The 21,821-nt window shown below is 45.9% G+C and overlaps 1 protein-coding gene and 1 long non-coding RNA gene across 2 annotated transcripts in view; one reads left to right on the top strand and one right to left on the bottom strand.

The window, feature by feature from the left end:
* The window catches only part of EPG5 (ectopic P-granules 5 autophagy tethering factor), an 85,050-nt gene extending 63,367 nt beyond the window's left edge, over nt 1-21,683 (top strand). The window contains exons 35-44 of the mRNA XM_082241731.1: nt 737-840; nt 2,321-2,496; nt 4,313-4,498; nt 6,298-6,507; nt 8,441-8,585; nt 9,436-9,678; nt 11,639-11,858; nt 15,814-16,029; nt 18,281-18,395; nt 19,062-21,683. Coding sequence (XP_082097857.1) covers nt 737-840; nt 2,321-2,496; nt 4,313-4,498; nt 6,298-6,507; nt 8,441-8,585; nt 9,436-9,678; nt 11,639-11,858; nt 15,814-16,029; nt 18,281-18,395; nt 19,062-19,244 — 1,798 coding nt within the window. The 3' untranslated portion in view covers nt 19,245-21,683. The remainder of the gene's footprint in view (nt 1-736; nt 841-2,320; nt 2,497-4,312; nt 4,499-6,297; nt 6,508-8,440; nt 8,586-9,435; nt 9,679-11,638; nt 11,859-15,813; nt 16,030-18,280; nt 18,396-19,061) is intronic.
* The window catches only part of LOC309514305, a 223,117-nt gene that overhangs the window by 71,563 nt on the left and 129,733 nt on the right, over nt 1-21,821 (bottom strand). The window lies entirely within an intron of this gene.

Here is a 21,821-nt window from a genome sequence, read left to right as displayed (position 1 = left end):
TTGATTTACTGAATCAATAATGAAACATACCTGGAGGAAAATGATGTATAGTTGATACAATTCTGTGACTCCGATTACAAAAGGTTCCATAGTCTAAATTGAAAGAATTACAAGTGTTTATTAAGAGATTTTAAAAAAATAACCTTGGATTGTACTCTGGATCCAGAAACTTTGGTCCCTGGACACTCTTTGCTTATTATATGAATGTATGTTTTTTATCTACAGCTTTGTTAAGAATACAATCGTACCTTGGTTTTCGAACAGCTTAGTTCTCGAACGTTTTGGCTCCTGAACGCTGCAAACCCGGAAGTGACTCTTCCGGTTTGCGAACCATTTTTGGAAGCCGAATGTCCGACGCTGCTTCTGTGGCTTCCGATTGGCTGCAGGAAGCTTCCTGCAGCCAATCAGAAGCCACACTTTGGTTTGTGAACATTTTGGAAGTCAAACTGACTTCCGGAATGGATTCCGTTCGACTTCCAAGGTACGACTGTATTGTATATTTACTTAATGAGCGTGCTTCCTCTTAAATACTGGGTATTTCTCTTTTTGCATTTCCTATGCTACACTGGGATAGATGGCCCCCAGTGGTCTGAATTGGCACAAGGCAATTTCATGACCTTTTATTGGTTGACCTCTTGAAATTGCGGCAGGGCGCCAGGAAGCAGGTGGAGGGTAGTGGCTCTGGTCTAAAATCTCTCTTGCCTCTCTCCCTCTCTTTGCTACTTCTTTAATCAAGCAAACAGACCTGTTACCCCTGGCTGGAGAGCGACACACCTGTGGCTTCAAATATGGTGCAGTTATACGCACGCAGCATAGGAGTTCTGCACGAAAGCTTTAAAGGTAGGCAAAAGTCCATACTGGCAGCCATTAAATATATCCTTTAATATTCATGCCCGGCATGAGTGTCTCCCTTCCTTAGCCTTTTTCTGAATTGCACATTATTTGTGTGTGGTTTTCGTTCCCACTTGTGCTATCCGTGCTGCCAGGACGGTGTTCATCCACCCAATTTCTCGAACAGGCGAGGCTTATTTATGATGATGATGATGATGATGATGATGAAGAAACTTGTTAGTTGCTTGCCATTCAAAGGTCTTCAAACAACTTTACAGCAACACACACACATCACGCATCAGAGAAGGCAAAAAAAAGTGGGGGTCATCCATCTTTTTCTTTTTTTTAAAAAAAATTATTTATACATTTCACTGATTTTACAGTCATTTTGACATTTTGAAACTTGACTTCCTTCCCCCACTTTCTGAGGTTCCTTAAATTTATTTTTAATATTTTCTGCATATCCAAAATAGCTGAACTTGTTCATTTATTCATCTTCTTTAAAGATATACTCTTATGAAACTGCAGGTTATTACAGTAACCCTGCCAGTGCTTTTATCTGTTTACAATTTATCTGTAAACATTCAATAAACCATTTCCGTTCTTTTATAAAAAGTTTGTTATCTTGATTTCTTATTCTTCCGGTAAGTTTTGCCATTTCTGCATATTCCATAAGTTTCTGTACCCATTCTTCCTTTGCTGGGACTTCTTCTCCTTTCCATTTTTGGGCGAGTCACATTCTAGCCTCTGTAGCAATATACATGAATAATTTTCTATACGTTTTAGGTAGTCCTGTCCCTATAATTCCCAAGAGAAAAGCTTCTGGGGTTTTTTAAACGAACACTACTTTAAACAGTCTTTTCATTTCATTATATATCATTTCCCAGTAAGCCTTAACCTTACTATAAGACCACTTCATATGATAAAAGAACAACAACGAGAAGGCTGTTAGAATTCCTGCTCCGTGATTGCAGTCATGGGATTGTTGTCTTTCACATGACGGTGTATGTTTTGACTCCACCGAGTGGGAAGTGACGGAGACAGGATGTTTGTGTTACTGTTTTCTGTGAAGTGGGACTATTGTCCTTTGTCCTGTCTCTTTGCTGTCTGATGCTAGAGAGAGAGGGAGCCATGTTGCAGTGCTCCGTGTGTGTTTATATGTAAATAAAGTAGATTAGCCAAAATGCTGAGTTGCTGAGGTCTGTCATGCTAACTGCGAAGACTCTGCAGATCCCTAAGTGTGCCAATGTCTGTTGGCATCGGTCGCTGTGATGTTCGGGCAGAAGAAAGCTTTTGAAGCTCCCGAATGATCGACCAGGAGGGAGAGAACATGTCAGTCGGGCATGTGTCTCTGCCAGGGTGCTACTCGAGTGTAGGCTGAACTCCTGACAAAGGCTACCTCATCTGATTCTATGGGACATCTTGTGGGCTTCCTATAGGCAAGTGGTTGGCAGGATGCTGGGCTAAATTTGCCATTTCCGTTTTCCAGATAAACTGCTGCCAAGCCACCACGGGCCACTTTGGCTCCACCTGATGCACTATTGCGAGACGTGCACGGCCCCCAAAATGCCAGAGCACATTCTCTACACGTTCCACACCGAGTTTGGCCGCCTTCCCTGGAGGGAGATGCATCCGGACCGGCAACTCATGGAAGAATTCTTTAAAGTAAGAGGCAGGTGCTTTGGATAGAGAACCATAGCGAGGGAGGGGGAACGGGGAAGGAAGTTTGGAAGGGGCTCCCTGTCCTCTTCAGGCGGTGCAATTCAGGGGGCAGGTTATGCAACAGTGCAGCCTTTTCAGGCTTTACCCTCCGGTGGGAAAAGCATTGCCCGTGGGGAGAGGGAAATAGGAGTCAAACAGACACTCAAGGGATGATTTCAGAGAAAAAGCTTTATTTCTACCATCTAGGCTTGGTAGAAGGAGCCCTTAGAATGTTGTTTATGTTGTACTTTTGTACTGTTTTATTGTTGTTAGCCGCCCTGAGCCCGGCTTCGGCTGGGGAGGGCGGGATATAAATAAAATTTATTATTATTATTATTATTATTATTATTACTAGTGTGATAATTTCACAAATAAGCACAAGTTCACAGCCATTTGCACAGAGCATATATTCCCCTCCAGTTCCCTTCCCTTTTTCCCCCTCCTCAGGAGCCCTGCCCCATGATGAGTTTCCTGAGCATGAACAGAAAGCTCCTGTCTTTGGGACTCTTGGCACCCTTCCCAGGAAGGGGGGATGAGAAGCCAAGGGGGTTGAGGAGCCTTGCGTTTCAGCCTGTCCAAGATGTGTTGCAACTAGAGTAAGATAAGACTCAGTTCCCAGGCTTGCTTATTCTTGGCATTGACACAGCCTATTCATTAGCCTTTTTGAAGCCTTCTTGTACTGATAAAAGTAACATTTTGCCTATGCAGCAGCATCTTGTGAGAAAGCAGAGGAAAGCAGAGAAAAGCTGTGGTTTTTTAGAAGAGAGAAAGGGGAAATTTGGTTTTGAGGCCTAGGGTGACTTTGGGCCTAGGTGGGGCACCTGTCCTCACCTCCTTCATTGCCCCCTCTTAATTTGGACAGCCGCCAGGCTCGCCCCAAGGCACAGGCCGATATTCTTGGGCCAGCACTATAATCTGGGGGCGAATCATGCAGGGAACCTTTTTATGCATCATTGTTTGCAAGCAGTGCAAACAATGGCGAATGTGTCCCAGTAGATCAAGAAGTGGGTAAGTCTGGTGGGTTTAATGAGGGTATGTGAGCCAGAAGTTCCCCATCCTAGTTACTATTGGTTCCCAGTAGGTTTCCGGGCACAATTCAAAGTGTTGGTGCTGGCCTTTAAAGCCCTAAAAGGCCTTGTCCCAGTAGACCTGAAGGAGCGTCTCCACCCCCATCATTCAACCCGGACACTGAGGTCCAGCTCTGAGGGCCTTCTGGTGGTTCCCTCCCTGCAGTGCTCTTCAAAATGTGTTCAAGGAAATTGTGGGCTCCTCAAATGCCTGATAGGGGTTTGTCAATGAGCAGAACAGCAAGGTTCCTCGTAAGACAGGAACTGCCTACGTGTCTGCAGGGTGAGCACCCTTGGGAGGCATTCCCAAATTTTGCCAGCACCCTCCCTGAACTGTACACCTGGAGAAGAGGGGTGAGGAACCAAATACTGTCCTTCTGGCCTCTCCCCCTTCAGACGTCTAGCGCCGAGGGCCTTCTGGCGGTTCCCTCTATGCGAGAAGTGAGGTTACAGGGAACCAGGCAGAGGGCCTTCTCGGTGGTGGCGCCTGCCCTGTGGAACGCCCTCCCATCAGATGTCAGTGAAATAAACAACCATCTGACTTTTAGAAGTCATCTGAAAGCAGCCCTGTTTAGGGAAGTTTTTAATGTTTGATGTTTTATCTTGTTTTTAATATCCTGCTGGAAGCTGCCCAGGGTGGCTGGGGAAACCCAGCCAGATGGGCGGGGTATAAATAATAAATTGTTGTTGTTCTTTCCTTTTCACATTTACAGGTTGAGAGAGGCAGTCCCAAAAGCTGCTTCCTCTTCCTGGGCTTGGTTCTATGCGAGATCAACTGGGTCAGTGTCCTCTCTGACGCGTGGAATCCCAACCCGCCTCCGGGGACACAGGACATGATTGTGTGCCTGCTTTATATGGTGGTCCTTCTGGCAAAGGAAGAGCAACTTATAACCAGGGAGGTATGTGTCAGGAATCAAGCCTTATCAGGAGAAACTGGCCACTCTCCAGGCACCCGGCTTGATCTCCCTGTTGACCTCCCTGTCTGCATTCCCCGGCAGGATACAGGCTAGGTCGCGATAGGCGATCCCTCTCAGCGTGAGAAGGACACACCACTCTTCCCTGCTCCCTGCTCCCCCCAGGGAGGGGAAAGAGATAGACAGAAATGTATTTACATGTCTTTATTTCTGTCCTTGCAGCGTTACAGAAAACACGTCTGCTCCCTTCAAACTCCAACAGCTGAGCGAGATTAAACTCCCCCTTCTGTACTTCCTGTACAGCTCATATTACACTCTGAACTAATTCCAGTGCTCCACATAGTGAACAGACTGTCCCTCTGGTTCCCACGGTACAGTCCCAACATTCCCATCATGTTTTGCTTTCCAGCTAGCTGCAGCTCGCTGCCGCATTGCTTTCATATCGTAACAGTATGTCCCAGGACTAAGCAGCTGCTCCCCCACCCCGCCCAACGGTTGTCCGCTAGACCCTCCCCCCTGAATTGAGCTTCTCAGACGTTTTCCTGTGTCAACCAAAGTTGGTACTGATTTCTGCTCCACAAATGGTTGCGTGGAAGAATTCCATATCCCGCAGCAGCAGGAAGATGCTACTCTCCAGGTCTCTTTCCACAGGACTCTCCTTGGGCCATGGCAGCCCTGCTCTGCACATTGCAGAATTGCTTTTGCCCGGCTGGAATATGTCCTTGAAAGGGAATGTTCGTGGGCCCAAATCTCTCTTGAATGCTTTTTTTTTTGGGGGGGGGGGTTCAAAACTGCAATAATCTGATTTTATTTCCCTTCTCTTTCCCTCCCCCTCCCCTTTTATGAAGATCACCTGCTCTGAGACCCCACAGCTAATTCTCTCCTGGCCTCCTCGTTGGCCCAACTTCAGCCAGCTAGCCCTGGGGATTATCTAATTGATTTTTGAATTTTATTGTTATTCATGTTTTTATACTGTATTTTATGATGCTTTTATAATTAAGTGTTTTAAAGTGTTTTGAATTCGTTGTTAGGCGCCCTGAGCCTGGTTTTTGAACCAGGAAGGGCGGGGTATAAATAAAAAATTATTATTATTATTCCTATTCCTATTATTATTACTACTAATAATAAGCAGAGGCTCAGCTGGAATGTATGCCACAGGTCAGGTAAAGGCACCAACGAGGCTGAGAGGTTGTCAGTATGGCTGAAAAGGAAAGTCAAGGAGGCTGTTAGGGCAAATAAGACTTACTTTTCGGAAATGGGGTTGTGGTGTTCTGTTCTATACCCATTGAAGTTAATCCTCATGGCAACCTTAGGCCCAGTGATTTCAGGAGGTCTGCTCTGAGTAAAGGTTAAAGTTAAAGAGACCCCTGACCATTAGGTCCAGTTGTGACCGAATCTTGGGTTGTGGCGCTCATCTCGCTTTATTGGCCGAGGGAGCCAGTGTACAGCTTCCAGGTCATGTGGCCAGCATGACTAAGCCGCTTCTGGCGAACCAGAGCAGCGCACGGAAACGCTGTTTACCTTCCCGCCGGAGCGGTACCTATTTATCTACTTGCACTGGCATGCTTTCGAACTGCTAGGTGGGCAGGAGCAGGGACTGAGCAACGGGAGCTCACCCTGTCACGGGGATTCGAACTGCCGACCTTCTGATCGGCAAGTCCTAGGCTCTGTGGTTTAACCCACAGCGCCACCTGCGTCCCAAGTAAAGGTTAGCTGAAGGCAAAGTGTGGTGCTTTGGTTGACTGAACCATGAACGAGATCTCCGTTTCCTCCCCAAATGTCAGGAGTCTCCGCTGCTGAACCTCCTGGGCCAGACCAGCTCCCTCCCTTGGCAGCACGTCAGCGTTTTGTCCTATCAGAGCATCATCGGCTACTTCAACACCCACTATCCTCCCTCTATCATCCTGGCCAAGGAGCCGGCAGCCGAGCTGATCGTCAAGCTGCTCAAGGCGTCAGCGGGCTTTGGCGCTTCCTCCGACAGCCACATGCATCTGGTAAGGACAGCCCTGCGTGGGTGGAGACAGCGGCAGAATTTGGGGTCCCGAAATCAGCAGCGCTCTGTGCGAGGCCAAAATTTGACTCCCCCCACCACCTCTCGTCTTCCATTCTGCCTCATAGTTGTGGCTTCCCCAAGACTCTGCAACCAAACCGGCCCCGATCCCCTAAATCTGCTCCTGGTGGGGAGGAGAGAGCTGCTCCACCTTGTGGTTTCTGTGCTACGAGATCGCCTCGCCCCATAGGTCCCCACTTGCCAGCTTAAATCAGCTAAATTAGCACTTACAGGTGCCACAAAATGCCATTCTCAACCTTCTAGTTGTTGTTGTTGTTTAGTTGTGTCCAATTCTTTGTGACCCACTGGACCAGAGCACGCCAGGCCCTCCTGTCTTCACTGTCTCCCACAGTTTGGTCAAACTCATGCTGGTAGCTTCGAGAACACTGTCCAACCATCTCGTCCTCTGTCGTCCCCTTCTCCTTGTGCCCTCCATCTTTCCCAACATCAGGGTCTTTTCCAGGGAGTCTTCTCTTCTCATGAGGTGGCTCATTGGAGCCTCAGCTTCAGGATCTGTCCTTCCAGTGAGCACTCAGGGCTGATTTCCTTAAGAATGGAAAGGTTTGATCTACTTGCAGTCCATGGGACTCTCAAATGTCTCCTCCAACACCATAATTCAAAAGCATCAATTCTTCGGTGATCAGCCTTCTTTATGGTTCAGCTCTTACTTCCATACATCACTACTGGGAAAACCATAGCTTTAGCTATACGGACCCTGGTCAGCAAGGTGATGTCTCTGCTTTAATGTCAACCTTTTAGTGGCAGTGACTAAACTTTCAAACTGCTGGACTATTGACATCAAACAGGCACCAAGACATTTTGGCGTCTGCTACAAACATTTTTTTTTAATTTAGAAATTTTTTAATTTATTTATTTAACATAATTATTACAAAATATAAGCAAAATATTGCAAATACATGCAAGCATATATATATTTCAGATAAGCACACATATATAAAAAAAAGAAGAAAGAAGAAAAGTTGGAAGAATTTCTTCTAAATTTATTCTACAAATATCTCAATATGAAAATATTAATAAAATTTCATTGATTGACTTCCATCGCTTACACTGCACTTCCTATATACATTTTTAAGCAAAATAAAAAAATAAAAAATAGAAACATTTTTGTTTAGGCAAGGCTACCCAGGGATGGTGCAAGTTTTAATCTGGGTTTTAAAAAAATTAAATAAATCTGCAGCCGTACCTTGGTTTTTTAACAGAATGCGTTCCGGTAGTCCATTTGACTCCTGGAACCATTCGAAAACCAAGGCACAGTTTCCGATTGGCTACAGGAACATCCTGCAGCCAATCGGAAGCCACGCCGGACGTTCGGCTTCCAAAAATCGTTCGGAAACCGGAACACTCACTTCTGGGTTTCGATCGTTTGGGAGCCAATTTGTTCAGGAGCCAAGGTGTTCGAGATCTGAGGCACAACTTGTAGAAAGTCTTGAGTTGTTTCTGTTAGTTGTTCTTACTAGTATTTTTACCTTTTTTTGGAAACCGCTTTTAAGCTTTAATATACAGTGGTACCTCAGGTTACATACGCTTCAGGTTACATGTGCATCAGGTTACAGACTCCGCTAACCCAGAAATAGTGCTTCAGGTTAAGAACTTTGCTTCAGGATGAGAACAGAAATCGTGCTCTAGCGGCGCAGCAGCAGCAGGGGGCCCCATTAGCTAAAGTGGTGCTTCAGGTTAAGAACAGTTTCAGGTTAAGAATGGACCTCCGGAACGAATTAAGTATATAACCAGAGGTACCACTGTATGCACTTAGAATTAAGCGATGTATGAATTTTACTAAACAAATAAATTTAGAGCAGCTTCTGTGAAAAACAGGGAGGTGGTGAGCTAACCGTTTTCCCCTTGGCTTTTCCTAGGATGCAACCCACAAGTGCAGGGCTTACATTCGCCAGGTCGTCCATTTCCTCAGCATCCTGGATCAAAATGGGAAGATAACCCTGCCTTCTCTGGAGCAAGAGATGTCAAAGCTGTTGGATGACATTACCATCTTTAACCCTCCAGGTTGGTCTCTCTGTGTGTGTAGCTTGTGGAGTTGCAGAGAGAAGGGTGGTGTTCTATATGTCGCTTGAAATTTAAGAATAGATTTATGAAAGATTTAGAAAACTTATTGCTTAGAATATTTGTATGAGATTGTATGGGGAAAATACGGAATAAGGAATGGCAGATGAAGATGATGGACTTTTTGAAGCTAGCCGACCTCACCGGAAGAGTCCGCGACCAGAAGGAGGAATGGAGGAAATTCAAAGACTATTTAGTTAAATATACTAAGATAATTTAAATATAAATACTTGCTAACACTAGATAGGCTTAGGATTTAAATATGTGATGTTATAGAATAACATGTTTAAAGTTTAAATTTAATATGAAAAGAAAGAAAGATGTTAATTGATTAAGTAAATTTTATGAGAAATTTGTTTTGGAAAACTGTTACAATGATATACAGTGGTACCTTGGGTTACAGACGCTTCAGGTTACAGACTCCGCTAACCCAGAAATATTACCTCAGGTTAAGAACTTCGCTTCAGGATGAGAACAGAAATCGTGCTCTGGCGGCACGGGCGGCAGCAGGAGGCCCCATTATTTAAAGTGGTGCTTCAGGTTAAGAACAGTTTCAGGTTAACAACGGACCTCTGAAACGAATTAAGTACTTAACCTGAGGTACCACTCTATATGTGTGTAATTTAAATTAATAAAGGTTTTTTCAAAAAAAATATCTCATGAATCTCAGCCCAGTGCTTTATGCAGAAAAGCCACCCTTCCTCTTTCCTCCCTGTGATTTCAAATGTTTTGCTTGATTATTATTTTTTTAATTAAAAAAAAAATGCAAACCTCTTGCTTGCTGCACTTGCAGATACGGACATGCAGTCTCGCCACTTGGCCTTAAGCAGCCTTTTCACAGAAGCCCTGATGATGATGAATAACGCCAGTGTCGCCACGGCAGAGTCTCTTCGCGTCAGTCTGCGAGGCTGGATCGACGGTGCCGTGCACGGCTTAGGGGTGATGCCTCTCTTAACAGCTGCGTGCCAGAGTCTGGCGTCGGTCCGGCACATGGCAGAGACCACGGAAGCCTGCGTCACGGCCTATTTTAACGAAGGTGAGAGAGAGGAATATAGCTGTCAACCGTCCCTTATTTGGCGGGAAAGTCCCTTATCCCAGCGCCGTGTCCCGCTGCTGTCCCTTATTGATGATGTCCCTTAAATTTCCCGGGTTTCAAAGGAAGCAGCTCCTCTCCCTCCCTCCCTGCCGGCCAGGGAGGAAGGGGGCTCCAACTGTGTTGCTTACCCAATAAGGAATCTAAGAACGACTGGGGGATGGAGCTTGCATGCCTTGTGCCGATCAAATCGGCCGTGTTGCCTGGGGACTCGCCTCTGCTCAGCGCTTCCCAGCGGAGAGGTGATGGTGGTTTTCCTTGCTACATCCCCTTTGCCGGGTTGCTGCGCTGTGGGAACCACCGCTTGAGGCTTCATTTGGCTGCTGGCTGGGCTTTCTGCCTTTGGCTCAGAGGTGCTCAGAAGTTGAACATACCTGTGCTTGGAAAATCCCTTATTTTGGCTGCTGATCCCTTATTTTCGAGGCTGCTGGCCCCTTATTTTCAAATCTGTAAGTTGACAGCTATGGAGAGGAAGGCTTTTGACTATCCTTCCTCGTGACTCACTGTCGACTCAGGATGGCCCTGCCTGTCTGTCTAGGCATGGTGGTTTGCACCCAGTGAAGCTGTCCTGTTAGTGCAGTGATTCTCAACCTGTGGGTCCCCAGATGTTGTTGGACTACAACTCCCATCATCCCTGAGCTTTGGCCTTGGTAGCTAGGGGTGATGGGAGTTGTAGTCCAACAACATCTGGGGACCCACAGGTTGAGAAAGGCTGTGTTTAGTGCAAGGACTTCTGCCTTTGTGACGATACCTCATAGAATCATAGAACTGTAGCGTAGGAAAGGACCTGGATTTTGTTGTAAGTGTACAGGTTTCAGCATCCCAAGAACCTAAGTATTTAAACAAAAACCCAAGCTTCTAGTCCAAGATTGTAGCTGGCGCCCATCTGTCTCGGGAGACAATAGAAGAGTATGCCTTTGTGGGTTGAGGTCAAACTGTTGGAAGGCCTGCGGTGGCTGTAGAGACCGATATGGGAGAGACATGTTTTGTTGCAGCTGGGGCAGATGGAGGAGTCTGGTTGTGCTGCTGCAGATGCCCCGTGGCGTTTCCTCTCTCTGCGCTCCTTATGTAGATAAACTTGAAAAATATGGATGTGAAGCAGGCACCTGAGGGGATATTTCACTGCCCGGGGGATGAATCCTCAGTGCTTCACATAATTATTTGTTCCTCCCCCATGGTAGTCAGAATCGGACTAAATTATTCACCTTTTTCCTCCATATTCACCGTATTTTTCGCTCCATAAGACGCACCTAGTTTTTAGAGGCGGAATGCCAGGGGAAAAAAATTCTTTAAAGGGAGCACTGAGCAGAGCCTGTGTGCATCCCAGGAGCGCGGCTCTTGGGGGCTTTTCCGCGAGGTGGGGGAAGAGACTGAGGGGCTGCCCTCTGTCCCTTCCCCCACCTCCCGCAAAAAGCCACGCTCCCTTTAAAGAGCGCGAGTGTGTGCGCGACTCTTGGGGGCTTTCCTCCGAGGAGGGAGAAGGGGCTGCCCACACACGCTCCACACGGCTCTTTAAAGGGAGCGCTGAGCAGAGCCTCCCGCCTGCATTCGCCCCATAAGACGCAAACACGTTTCCCCTTACTTTTTAGGAGGGGAAAAGTGTGTCTTATGGTGCGAAAAATACGGTAAAATTGTACTGTTTCTTAGAGAGGCGGTTTATTCGGAGTGCGGATTTGACCCTTTTGGGGTGCCATTTGGCGCCGTTCATACTATATTTTGTGCTCCTTTTGCCTCTTTGGGTTCTCTGTCGGAACTCAGGGATATTTACAGATTTAAAGGAACTGCTTTGGAATTAAAGGAACATCTTAGAGCTCTGGCTCATTTGGGTCTTCTGACTGCTTTAGCCTAACAGTGCTTCCTCTCCTTCTCTTTCCTCCCATCCCAACTCCCTCTTTGTACAAAGATTCTCCACTCAGCCAGGATTTGGGCTGGGGGCCGATCGTGGCCTCCCTACAGGTCCCCGAACTCACGGCCGAAGACTTCCTGCAGGAGTGCCTTTCGCTGGGCGGCTACCTAACTCTTTACGTCTACGCTCTGCAGCGGTTGAACGCCAAGCAGACGCTGGACAATGAAATGAAAGTGGTGCTGACTTTAAGCAAGTGGCTGGAACAGGTGTTCCCCAGGTATAGACATCTTGTGGTCGGGAGGGAGATGAGGACAGATGTTTGGGGCAGAACTTCTCACCTTGGCTACCGATTGCCAGGCAAATTCTTCTCTTTGGGCCTTCCAAAATGCTCACTGGTAGCCAACGTTCCACAGGGTGGGCGCCACCACCGAGAAGGCCCTCTGCCTGGTTCCCTGTAACCTCACTTCTTGCAGTGAGGGAACTGCCAGAAGGCCCTCAGAGCTGGACCGCAGTGTCCGGACTGAACGATGGGGGTGGAAACACTCCTTCAGGTATGCAGGGCCAAAACCGTTTAGCTGTTTGTCTCTTCTCTGAGGCGGATTTAAGGACCCTCTCCAAAATGGGGGCATATCTCTCCCACATCCACCCTGGTTATCTCTGCGAAATGGGAATAATCTTTCCTTACAATACAATACGAAACGATAACCTTTACTGTCATTGTCCCATACAGAACAACAAAATTGAAAAAATCTACATCAGACATTCAAAAACCAGCAAGCCTGCTATCCCAGCTATCCCCCTAAAAACTCTTATACTCCCATAGAGACTACCTTACACTGCATTTGAAACCAAAATCACATTTGGATAGAAACTGTTTCTCAGGCAGCTAATCCTAGTTTTTATAACCCTGTACTTTCTTCCAGAGGGACGCGGGTGGCGCTGTGGGTTAAACCACAGAGCCTAGGACTTGCTGATCAGAAGGTTGGCGGTTCGAATCCCCGTGACGGGGTGAGCTCCCGTTGCTTGGTCCCTGCTCCTGCCAACCTAGCAGTTCGAAAGCACATCAAAGTGCAAGTAGATAAATAGGTACCGCTCCGGCGGGAATGTAAATGGCGTTTTTGTGCGCTGCTCTGGTTCGCCAGAAGCGGCTTAGTCATGCTTGACCACATGACCCGGAAGCTGTACACCGGCTCCCTCGGCCAATAAAGCAAGATGAGCGCCGCAACCCCAGAGTCGTCCACGACTGGACCTAATGGTCAGGGGTCCCTTTACCTTTTTACCTTCTTCCAGAAGGCAGAAGCTGAAAGAGATCATTTCCGGGGTGCGCACTATCCTGCGCTATCTCTGCAGCTTTCTTATGACACCTGAATGAAACTGGAATGTGGGGAGTGTTTTAAGAGGTTAAATAGCAAGTTATTAACAGCACAAGCTTTAAATCCCCAGAGGGCGACTGGGACGGACAAAGGATGGACAAGGGAAACTTTTAATCCTGCCTGTGGTTCCGTCAGAATTGCTCCATCATTCAGCCCAGCTGTGAGTGAGGCTGCCAGTCACGCGCTGGTGCTTCGCCTTGGAAAGTGTGGCTTTGGCAGAGACGGGGTTATTTTTGGAAGCCTTTAGAAAATAGCCAGCAGGGGAAGTTCGCCCTCGTGGCTCTGAGCTGTGCGGTTTCCGTTGGCAAATTGCAGGGCAGCGATCAGCTAGATCAGAGATGGATGGACTCAGGAAACTGGCTGCCCGCACTCCTGGCTATTCATAATAATAATAATAATAATAATAATAATAATAATAATAATAATAATTTATTTATTTATACCTCGCCCATCTTGCTGGGCTTCCCCAGCCACTCTGAGCAGCTTCCAACACAATATTAAAATACAGTAATGCATCAAACATTAAAAGCTTCCCTAAAAAGGGCTGCCTTCAGATGTCTTCTAAAAGTCTGGTAGTTGTTTTTCTCTTTGACATCTGGTGGGAGGGAGTTCCACAGGGCGGGTGCCACTACCGAGAAGGCCCTCTGCCTGGTTCCCTGTAACTTGGCTTCTCACAGCAAGGGAACCAGAAGGCCCTCTGCGCTGGACCTCAGTGCAGTCAGTTGTTTGTGGGGATGCCACTTCATGTACTTGCATGCAGAAGATCCCGGATTCAACTTCTGACATCTCCCAGGTTGAACTGGGAGCCACTATCACTGCCTGAAACCTGGGAGAACCATTTAGGTTGAGTCAGCTTCTGTTATTTAAATCAGAACACTGATGACTAGAACCTTGCTTTATTTTTAGGGAACGGGCCATAGCTCAGTGTCAGAACACAACTGGAAGGTTTTAGGTTCAATCCCTGACAGCTCCAGGTTGAGAGAGACACCCCCCATCTGCCTGCAGTTATATGGCAGATTAAGTTGATGGATTATGCCGAAATGGCAAAAATGAGCAGAAGAATCAGAAATCAGGAAGACCAAAGTTTTAATAAGGAATGGGGGGAATTTCTTTTTTTAAAAAACCATTTTCATTGATTTTCCAATAAAAAACATCCAATTAATATATCCAATCAAAATAAAGTTAAAATAAGAAACTAAAATAAAAAAGATCAAATTATAGTCCAAATTGTATTTATTAATTTCTCAGAGAGCCCCACTGTCTGGATCTCTGAAGCATATCTCCACATCTTAGTCCTGCTTCTCCTAGTTGTTTCCATATTTTCCACAACTCGATTTTGACGCTTCATCATTCTTTGTCCCAGGGTCGGTGATTCTCATTCATGTCTAACATCATATGCTTTCATCCGCCGAATACAGCTTTGTTAATATGTATTTTTTCCAACTGTCTTTTTATTAGCTCAGCTTCCTCTGATTCCGTTCCAATCTGGGATGTTGTCCAAATCTGTTATCTTTGATGGTGCATTAATTGTCCAAACTTTCCTTTGAAGCTTTATTAAACCAGTAGGAATCGGAGAAATTTCTAATTTACCTTAAAAACCATTTTAAACAATTAAAATTGTCAGTAGCATTGGAACAATGGTGAATTTTGGATATAAGGAGATGTAAAAGGTTTGGCAGGAGGAAACGATAGGACCCATATCCTGGAACATTTCTGCCTCCAGCTGTAGAGGCTAGTAGCCATCGATAGCTCTCTCCATGATTTTCTCTAATCCTCTTTTAAAGTTATCCACGTTGGCGGCCATTGCTGACTCCTTGAGTTCCGCAGTTTTAGTTTTATTTTTTTAAAATAAATTTTATTAGATTTTCCACAGTGATAACACAAACCACAAAGCAAAATGATACACAAAAACAGAAAAAGAAAAAAGAAAAAAAAGGGGGGGACAATAAAAAGATAAACAATAACAACAAACTTTAATTCTTCACAAATCCAACCTTTTAAACATCTTGGTTGACTTCCCCAAATCCCTCCCTTCTGAGTTTTCTTCCTTAAAAGTAACAGCTTTCCAATATCATTATTCAACTAAAACAATTTCCAATTATAGTCCATCTTATTCACTTTTCTTAACATTCTAAATCCCATTAATTAATTATAACTTAATTTAATCCTAGGCCTATTTGTTTCTTTCAAGTAATTTCTAATTTTTTATATTACAACATTTATTCAAATAGTCCTTGAATTTCCTCCAGTCCTCTTGAAACTCCTCTTCTTTCTGGTTGCGGATTCTTCCAGCCAGGTCAACTAGCTCTGAAAAGTCCATCATCTTCATCTGCCAATCTTCCACTGTTGGTAGTTCTTGTGTTTCCCAATTTTTAGCAAGTAATATTCGGGCGGCAGTTGTGGGAGTTCCGCAGTTTCAACTGTACACCGTGGGAAGAAGGACAGTCTTTCTTTGGCATATACCGTGTTTTTTGCTCTATAAGACTCACTTTTTCCCTCCTGAAAAGTAAGGGGAAATGTGTGTGCGTCTTATGGAGCGAATGCAGGCTGCACAGCTATCCCAGAAGCCAGAACAGCAAGAGGGATTGCTGCTTTCACTGCACAGCGATCCCTCTTGTTGTTCTGGCTTCTGAGATTCAGAATATTTTTTTTCTTGTTTTCCTCCTCCAAAAACTAGGTGCGTCTTGTGGTCTGGGCGTCTTATAGAGCGAAAAATACGGTACTTCTCGCAAGAGGGATAGCAGCTAACGGGAAGTAACACTGGGGTGATGGGCAGTTTCTAATGGTGTCTGGTTTTGTCTGTGTCTCTCCCCCCTTCTCCGTCCCCCCCCCCTGAATCCTCACGATTCCCCCCGAAAGCTCCACCAAGGACGAAGCAAAGCTGTTCCTTTGGTGGCACAAAATCCTGCAACTCTGCCTCCTCCAAGTAGACCAGGACGATGCCATCCTGATGGAGTCGTCCGTCCGCATCCTGATGTCTCTGCAAGGCAGGCAGAACCTCCTGGCCGAAGAGAGACTCACCTCTGGGATCCTGGGTGCTCTAGGGCTGGGCAGGAAGTCTCCTTTGTCAAACAGGTGAAAATGGGTTGTTGTTGTTGTTATGATGATGAAGGAAAGGTGGGCCCCCCAAAAAAGATAGCAGATACAGTGGTGCCTCGCAAGACGAAAAGAATCCGTTCTGTGATTCTCTTCGTCTAGCGGTTTTTTCGTCTTGCGAAGCAAGCCCATTGAAGGATTAGCGGATTAGCGCTATTAGCGGCTTTTAGCGGCTTTTAGCGGCTTTTAGCGGCTTATCTGCTGATCGGATCAGCTGATAAGCGGATTAGCGGCTTAGAAAAAGGGGGGGAAAGGGAAAAAAACCAGCAGGAACTCACAAGACATTGTCGTCTTGCGAAGCAAGCCCATAGGAAATTTGTTTTGCGAAGCACCTCCAAAACGGAAAACTCTTTCGTCTAGTGAGTTTTCCATCTTGCGAGGCATTCGTCTTGCGGGACACCACTGTACGTAAGACTGAATGTTTAATTATTAAGATACAAAAATGCAATCTCAATAATAACGTTATAAAACAATAACAAGGAAGTCACGCACGGGTGGAGGGAAGACACAGGGCAAGGATTAAGAAATGGATAAACGTTGGTACATAATGAAATGTGAAAAATGTGAATTTACGAATATAATGTACAGTGGTACCTCGGGTTAAGTACTTAATTCGTTCTGGAGGTCCGTTCTTAACCTGAAACTGTTCTTAACCTGAAGCCCCACTTTAGCTAATGGGGCCTCCTGCTGCCGCCGCGCAGCGAGAGCATGATTTCTGTTCTTATCCTGAAGCAAAGTTCTTAAACTGAAGCACTATTTCTGGGTTAGCGGAGTGTGTAACCTGAAGCGTATGTAACCTGAAGCGTATGTAACCTGAGGTACCACTGTATATGTATCATTATGTAAAGATTTCATGTATATATTGCAACAATAAATAATAATAATAAGAAGAAGAAGAAGAAGAAGAAGAAGAAGAAGACGGGCTTTTTGGAAGGCAAGCAAGAGCGGCTGCATATGTTGCAATGTGAAGGGCTTGCTGCGTGGCTGGAATCTTGCCCCGTTCCCGGATACTCCATTCCATTCCCACCATCAACAACCAACATTCTGCCACCGCGGGGCATGCCCAATCCTTGTTGGGCTGTTGAGAGTTTCCTCCCGGTTCTCCACCCAAGTTTATTTTCCCTCCCAAAGTCTGCTGATGTCTTCTTCTTGCATGTGAAGGAGAGGGCAGGGAGTACTGCCCGCAACAAAACCCGCACAAGAATTATTATTGTTATCTCTATTATTCATTCATTCATTCATTCCCTGGTAGTGGCGCCCGCCCTGTGGAACGCCCTCCCATCAGATATCAAGGAAATAAACAGCGATCTTATTTTTAAAAGACATCTGAAGGCAGCCCTATTTAGGGAAGTTTTTAATATTTAATGCTGTATTGTTTTTAACACTCGATTGGGAGCTGCCCAGAGTGGCTGGGGGAACTCAGCCAGATGGGCGGGGTATAAATAATAAATTATTATTATTATAAATTATTATTATTATAGAAAGTGCAGAGCAAAAGGTTGACAAAAGGATGCCAAAGATTCACCCTTTCCTCTGAAAAGGCCAATATCTGCGTCCTTGGTCTCCTGCTGTCCTCAAAGCAGTTTGCAGGGCTCTGTCTTGCTCTCTCCTTGTCTCCTGGGATGCGGGTGGCGCTGTGGGTTAAACCACAGAGACAGAGCCTAGGACTTGTGAATCAGAAGGTCGATGGTTCGAATCCCCGCGACAGTGTGAGCTCCCGTTGCTCGGTCCCAGCTCCTGCCAACCTAGCAGTTCGAAAGCATGCCAGTGCAAGTAGATAAATAGGTACCGCTCCAGCGGGAAGGTAAACGGCATTTCCGTGTGCTGCTCTGGTTCGCCAGAAGCGGCTTGGTCATGCTGGCCACATGACCCAGAAGCTGTACGCCGGCTCCCTCAATCAATAAAGTGAGATGAGCACCACAACCTCAGAGTCGGTCATGACTGGACCTAATGGTCAGGGGTCCCTTTACTTTTATCTTGCCCTCTCCTCTCTCCTGCCTCCCTTCTTATCCTCACCATAACCCTTCCAGTAGGTTAGGATGTGAGAGATTGGCCATGATTGTGCAGAGACGTAATGCAGGGCAAAAATAAAGCTAGGCCAGAACTGCGTGTTTTTAGGTGCAACTAGTAGAGAATAAGCTCTGTGTGTATGTGTGTGTGTGTTTCTCTGCTTTCAACGGAGAGAGGAGCTCCTTGCCAACTCCCTTCCCTCTTCATGTTCTTGTTGAAGGTTCCGTGTCGCGGCCCGAAGCATGTCCGCCTTCCTGCTGGTGCAGATTCCGGTGGAGAACCAGATCCGCTTGAGGCCTGGCGTGGAACTGCACCTCTCTGCCAAAGCTCAGCAGGTAGATTGGATGAATCCTGAGTGGTTTAATCTCGTGCCTGTATCAAGAATGCTCTTTCTGCCCCTTGGTGGATGCAGGGTCCTTAAGGTCCATAAATAGTGACACCCTAGAGGTCCTGGGCCCTAAGGAAGTCAGATTAGCCTCAACCAGAGCCAGGGCCTTTTTAACACTGGCCCCAGTCTGGTGGAACGCTGTGTCTCATGAGACCAGGGCCTTGCAGGATCTGATTTCTTTCCGCAGGGCCTGTAAGACAGCGTTGTTCCACCTGGCCTTTGGCTTGGAATCAACTTGATTCCCTCCCCCTCTTCTTTTTTTCCTTTCTCCTCCTGTGATGGAACTCCTATTTGGGGACTTCCCTGGCTTTTTTCTGGCCCATGTAGGACCAGTCTGGATAGTTGGCCTTGGTGAAGACCTGACGTTTTCATCCCCAAAAAAGTTTTTGATTTGAGTTTCCATTGAAATGAGGCTGTATTTTAATGTTTGAATGTTGTATTTTAATCTTGTTTTTAAGTTGTATTTCAATCAATTTGCTTTTATATCGGGTGTTAGCTGCCCTGAGCCCGGCATTTGGCTGGGGAGGGTGGGGTATAAATGAATTTTTTTTTTATTATTATTATTATTATTATTATTATTATTATTATTATTAGCTCGTTTCCATCTTTGCAGGCTCTGAGTGCTCTCGATTCCATGACTTCAAACAAACAGTACGCAGAATACCAGGAGCAGATCTCCCAAGCCTCCCAGTTTGTCAGGGACTCCCGCCGCTGCCTTCGCGATGGGCCGAACCTTCTGGCTATCCTCGTCAACACTTTGTACCCAGAAGTGCATTACTTGGATGCCATACGGTAGCAGCAAGCAAGGGGAGGTGGCCTCATCCTGCCTCGCATTGCAATCGTGGATTATCTTCAGTTTACAGTCGGCAGTGACGTCGCACAAGTAGCTGCCATTCACAGGGTTTCACTTTGTCAAAGTGGTGGAAGAGAGTGAGAGAGGGCAAAGATTAGATAGACTGGTTTGAAAGCCAGCTTGGAGGTTTCCGTAGCTGGGCTTTAAAACCTGCACAAATCTCTCTCAAGTTTCCGCCAAGCCAAAACACTTCTCTGGCTATTTTTTGTTTTAATACAGTCTTAACGGCATGGTTCAGGGCTTTGCAGGGCTCTGGTTTGGTTTTCCATGGACTTTACGAAGACCTCCGTTCTGGATTACGAAGACTGTTAAATGACTTGAGTGCTTCACTATTTTGGAAATAACACAGGGTTTGTTTGCCCCAGCACTAACTTGATTTTGCTTTCTGTGCCTTTTCTTCTTTCTTTGTTTGGCTGACTGTGAAATTCGTGGGCCAGTCTGGACTCACTGGTCGTTACCTAATCAGGATTTTGGACCATCTCTCTCCCCAACCCCTGCTCTTGCTTAATTTGCCTCCATCTACTTGTCCTCGCTGCTTCTGGCGTGTGTTAAAAATGGAACCTAGTGAGGCAAACCTCCTGCATCTTTGCCCAGCCAAATTGACAGAAGCTGGATTCATTTGTTTAAGGGTTCTGGGGAAAGGGAGAGAGTCTCCTACGTCACTTCCTTATCATGTGCATGGAACAAGCTATCCCTTTCATACTTCTTTTTATTATAAGGCAGTAAAAGGAGCAAAGAAGAACAAAAAAATTGTCGGATTTCAGTAGCATGGAGAAGACAGCAGCGTCCTAATTACTGGAGTGTTCTTAAGAGTTTAATTAGGAAAATTATGGTTTTCTTGTAATGGTACAACGGACCATCGACGCTGGCGGGGTAGAAAGCCTGCAAGATGCCCAGGATTCCTCTCACCTGGAGCAGATACAACTCACAAGCTGGCTACCCTATCCTTAAAACACATCATTTGAATAGCTTGGATTCTTTCTGTCAATACAGCAAAGCAAGTTTGATTTCTCCCCACCCAACACCTTTCCCCTAAGCTGAGGTCACTTACCTGTGACCTGGAGAAATAAGCTTTATAGTAATCAGTTGAACATTTACTGCTACGTGTTCTAAGGAAGAGACCGTGGAGCCTTTTTGTGAGGCTCGGATGACACTCCAGAATGGTCTGTCCAAATCTTGCAATATACAGAGTACAACTGGGGTTGTGTGTGTGTGTGTGTGTGCCCTTTATTTACCTGTGTGTATACGACGTGCCTCTCAAGCTGCGTTTCCTGGCTCACTGATTTGTTCAGTTGCTGTCGCTTTGTTTGAGTGAGTTTGCTAAGGTTGTCCCCCTTCCTTTTGAGAAAAAAAGAGATATTGATCACCTCCGCACACACTCTTGGTGCAACTCGCTATGCCTGACATAGCCAGTGGGGTGCCCTGCAGATGTTGCTGAACTCTCCACCCCCATTGGCCCCAACCACCATGGCCGGTGGCCACAGAGAATGGGAATTATAATCTAGCATCGTCAGGGGGCCAAGATGCTCAGTTCATTTCAATGGGCTGACTTGCAACTGTCTTTTGAGTCTCATTGAAATGCACTTGGACGGTGAAGCTGCTATGCTTTGGAAACAGGCCTTTCGAGATATATATATATTTGCTGGGATTTCATTTGCTCAAATATAGATTCCATCAAACACTTCAGGCACATTCTGTGCATCTCTTGCGAATCACCCCCGCCCCCTTTTTGGGTTTAAAGCTGCTTTTCCTTTCTGAGCTCATCAGTAAAAACAAAACCCAAGAGCGCAATTCTGTTTGTACCTTCCTATTCATGCCTTTAGCTCCACTTGGCAGGCAAGGTTTTCTCCTAGCTTTTCAGCGTCTCGCACCGGCAAATGATATTGTAGCGTTTGCCTTCAGCTAATGATTTCTGAAACTGCAAATCCCACCGTCTTTCCTTGTGAAATTGCCAAATTATGCCAAATAAGGTCCTTGTGCATCGGGTTCTTCAGAACTCACGTTGTGGATTGAGCTTCCATATATAGGACAAGGCATCTTGCCCCTGTGGTGCACTGGTAATGAAATATCACTGCTTTGGTGGGACTTCATGTTTAGAGGACCTCACAACTGGAAGAATTATTATTGCTGCTTTTTAGAGAGAGAGAAGAGGGAGAACAGAAGCCTTCTGAGATGTTTCTTTTCCTCCCCCTCAGCTCAGAATTAATAAATTTATATTAAAAAAAGAAGACTGTGAAAAGGCAGAAACTATTATGTGTGCATCGGGCAGGATAGTTCTGATATGGGAGCTATTGTTTTGCCTGTGGTTTCAACAGGATGTGTGTTTATAGTTGTTTGTGTCTGCAAGGACCATGTGAAATAAAACAGTGAGAAACACTAGAACGATGATGGAGACTCTTATTGGGGATAGGCTGTTTTGTCAGTTGGGGTACCAGTTGCGGGGTGTGTGTTGACTGGGCAGTGGGATTCTCTTCCCTTCATGCGAGGCTGGTTGAACATTTGAGGCAGGACCCTTGGCAA

The sequence above is a fragment of the Podarcis vaucheri genome, assembly GCF_965113315.1.
Source record: "Podarcis vaucheri genome assembly, chromosome: 11".
Classification (NCBI taxonomy): Eukaryota; Metazoa; Chordata; class Lepidosauria; order Squamata; family Lacertidae; genus Podarcis; species Podarcis vaucheri.
Note: the sequence above shows the minus strand (reverse complement) of the source record. Positions and strands in the feature narration are given on the sequence as shown.